Source organism: Humulus lupulus, chromosome 6, assembly GCF_963169125.1.
Source record: "Humulus lupulus chromosome 6, drHumLupu1.1, whole genome shotgun sequence".
Lineage (NCBI taxonomy): Eukaryota > Viridiplantae > Streptophyta > Magnoliopsida > Rosales > Cannabaceae > Humulus > Humulus lupulus.
The window spans coordinates 214,320,351-214,321,968 of record NC_084798.1 but is presented as its reverse complement, the minus strand read 5'-3'; the positions used below and the strand labels follow the sequence as shown (position 1 = coordinate 214,321,968).

General features: G+C 30.2%; 1 protein-coding gene across 1 annotated transcript; it reads left to right on the top strand.

Moving 5' to 3' along the window:
* Positions 1 to 200: 200 nt before the first annotated feature.
* On the top strand, positions 201 to 1,228 carry LOC133784478 (uncharacterized). Its single transcript, XM_062223808.1, has 4 exons — positions 201 to 434; positions 508 to 582; positions 674 to 953; positions 1,149 to 1,228. Exons 1-3 carry the CDS (start codon positions 339 to 341, stop codon positions 857 to 859), a joined length of 357 nt encoding a protein of 118 aa, XP_062079792.1. The 5' UTR covers positions 201 to 338; the 3' UTR covers positions 860 to 953; positions 1,149 to 1,228.
* Positions 1,229 to 1,618: the final 390 nt, after the last annotated feature.

Sequence of the window (1,618 nt, the reverse complement as noted above, 5' to 3'; positions counted from 1 at the left end):
AAGAAAATGAGGATGGTAAAACATCTAGAATCGATGCTTTTCGGAGAGCCCATACCAAGAAGAATGGTGAACCTGTAAACACAACGACATCTGATATTTTTGTGAGTATTAGTCATTTAATTTTTGTGAATTTTTACTTATTTTCCATAATGCATACATTAGTTATACTAATTTATATGCAGGGTTCATTGAATGAGATTCTCCTTGAAGACCCAAAATCTAGAACTACAGACAACGCTGATGAGGATGCCTTGACAAAATTGTTTGGTAACCCAAAATCTGGTCGTTTAATTGGACAAGGAAGAGACATAACAAGGTCAAAGCTAACTGTTGTTAATATGTGTAATAGCAAGATCTCCAAGTTAGAAGAAGAGCAACATAATATGAAGCTCAAAATGATTGAAATGATGAATCTACTTAAAGAACACTTGGTGGTATTTCTATCTTGCACTTATAAATCTTAGTTTTCTTTTCTTCCAATGAAACTTATCTTGGTTTTATATTTAGGTTGGTGGTAAAGTGACACCAAGCAAAGGACAGTCTCGCAATGTACTGCAGTCAAACAATATTCAGTCCCCTAAGGTAAATTATAAAAGTTATTATTGTTTTAAATTTTCATTTTAGAAGAGCAATTACAGAAACTAATATATTGTCTTTAAAATAAATTTTGTAGAGTATTGCACTAGAAAAAAGACATAACTTTACAGAAGGGAAGAACGCTTGCTACTTGCTTGACTGGGCATATGCAATTGTTGCTAAAGGTCGTTGGGATTCTAGTGATCCAAAGATAACTGTACATGGAAAGCCTCTTGGACCAGACTTTATGCGAGTATGGGTTGATGTTGCTATTGTACCCTAATCTTACTTATTTCATCCTAATCATGTGATGCTTACAATACAAGAAGCAGTTGGTTCCACAGTTGCATGGCCTTCTAAAAAAGTTATTCCAAGAGGTACATTTTCATACTCAAAAAATAACTGATGTCTTATAATTTAGTGTTTGGTTTCTTTGTTTGCTTTGGTGTAGTTGTGAATCCATTATTTTGTATGTGGTGTCCTTTCTTGGATATAATTTCCATAGCATTTTTCTTGAAGTAATTTGTGATGCTAGATAATAATAATAAAATATTTCTTTGTTTATTTTGCAGATATGACAAGCGAAGTATAAAAGGATACTTAAGACTCCTTGAAAGTAGTAACTTTGTTTATTTCTTTGTGTTGAAAGTAGGAACTTTTAGACTCCTTGAATACTTAAAGAATATTTTTTTGTTGATGACAGTGTTGAATGTTTTAAACTAAATTGTGGATTGTTAATTCAATGTAGAATGTTCTTACTTTTTGTTATTTGAAAATCAAGTTCATTTGATGATGCTAGTATATATTAGAAAGCTAATTTTAATTATATAAAAAAAATTAAAATATAATAGAATTAATTAGTGTTATATAAATAAAATATATAATGAGAATTTAAATATATATAAATATAACAATAATACGAAAATTGAGTTATAATATATATTACAATATGTAATGCCTCGAATTCTCCGATGAGTTTAACGGCATGAATAGTAGGCCGGGGGGGCCATACTCGCTTAATTATGTTATTAATTGATTAAAT

Coding starts and splice junctions, on each gene's coding strand:
- LOC133784478 (XM_062223808.1), top strand. CDS start 339: ATGTGTAATAGCAAGATCTCCAAGTTAGAAGAAGAGCAACATAATATG. Junction 435..507: donor TACTTAAAGAACACTTGGTG/GTATTTCTATCT, acceptor TTTTATATTTAG/GTTGGTGGTAAAGTGACACC. Junction 583..673: donor ACAATATTCAGTCCCCTAAG/GTAAATTATAAA, acceptor TAAATTTTGTAG/AGTATTGCACTAGAAAAAAG.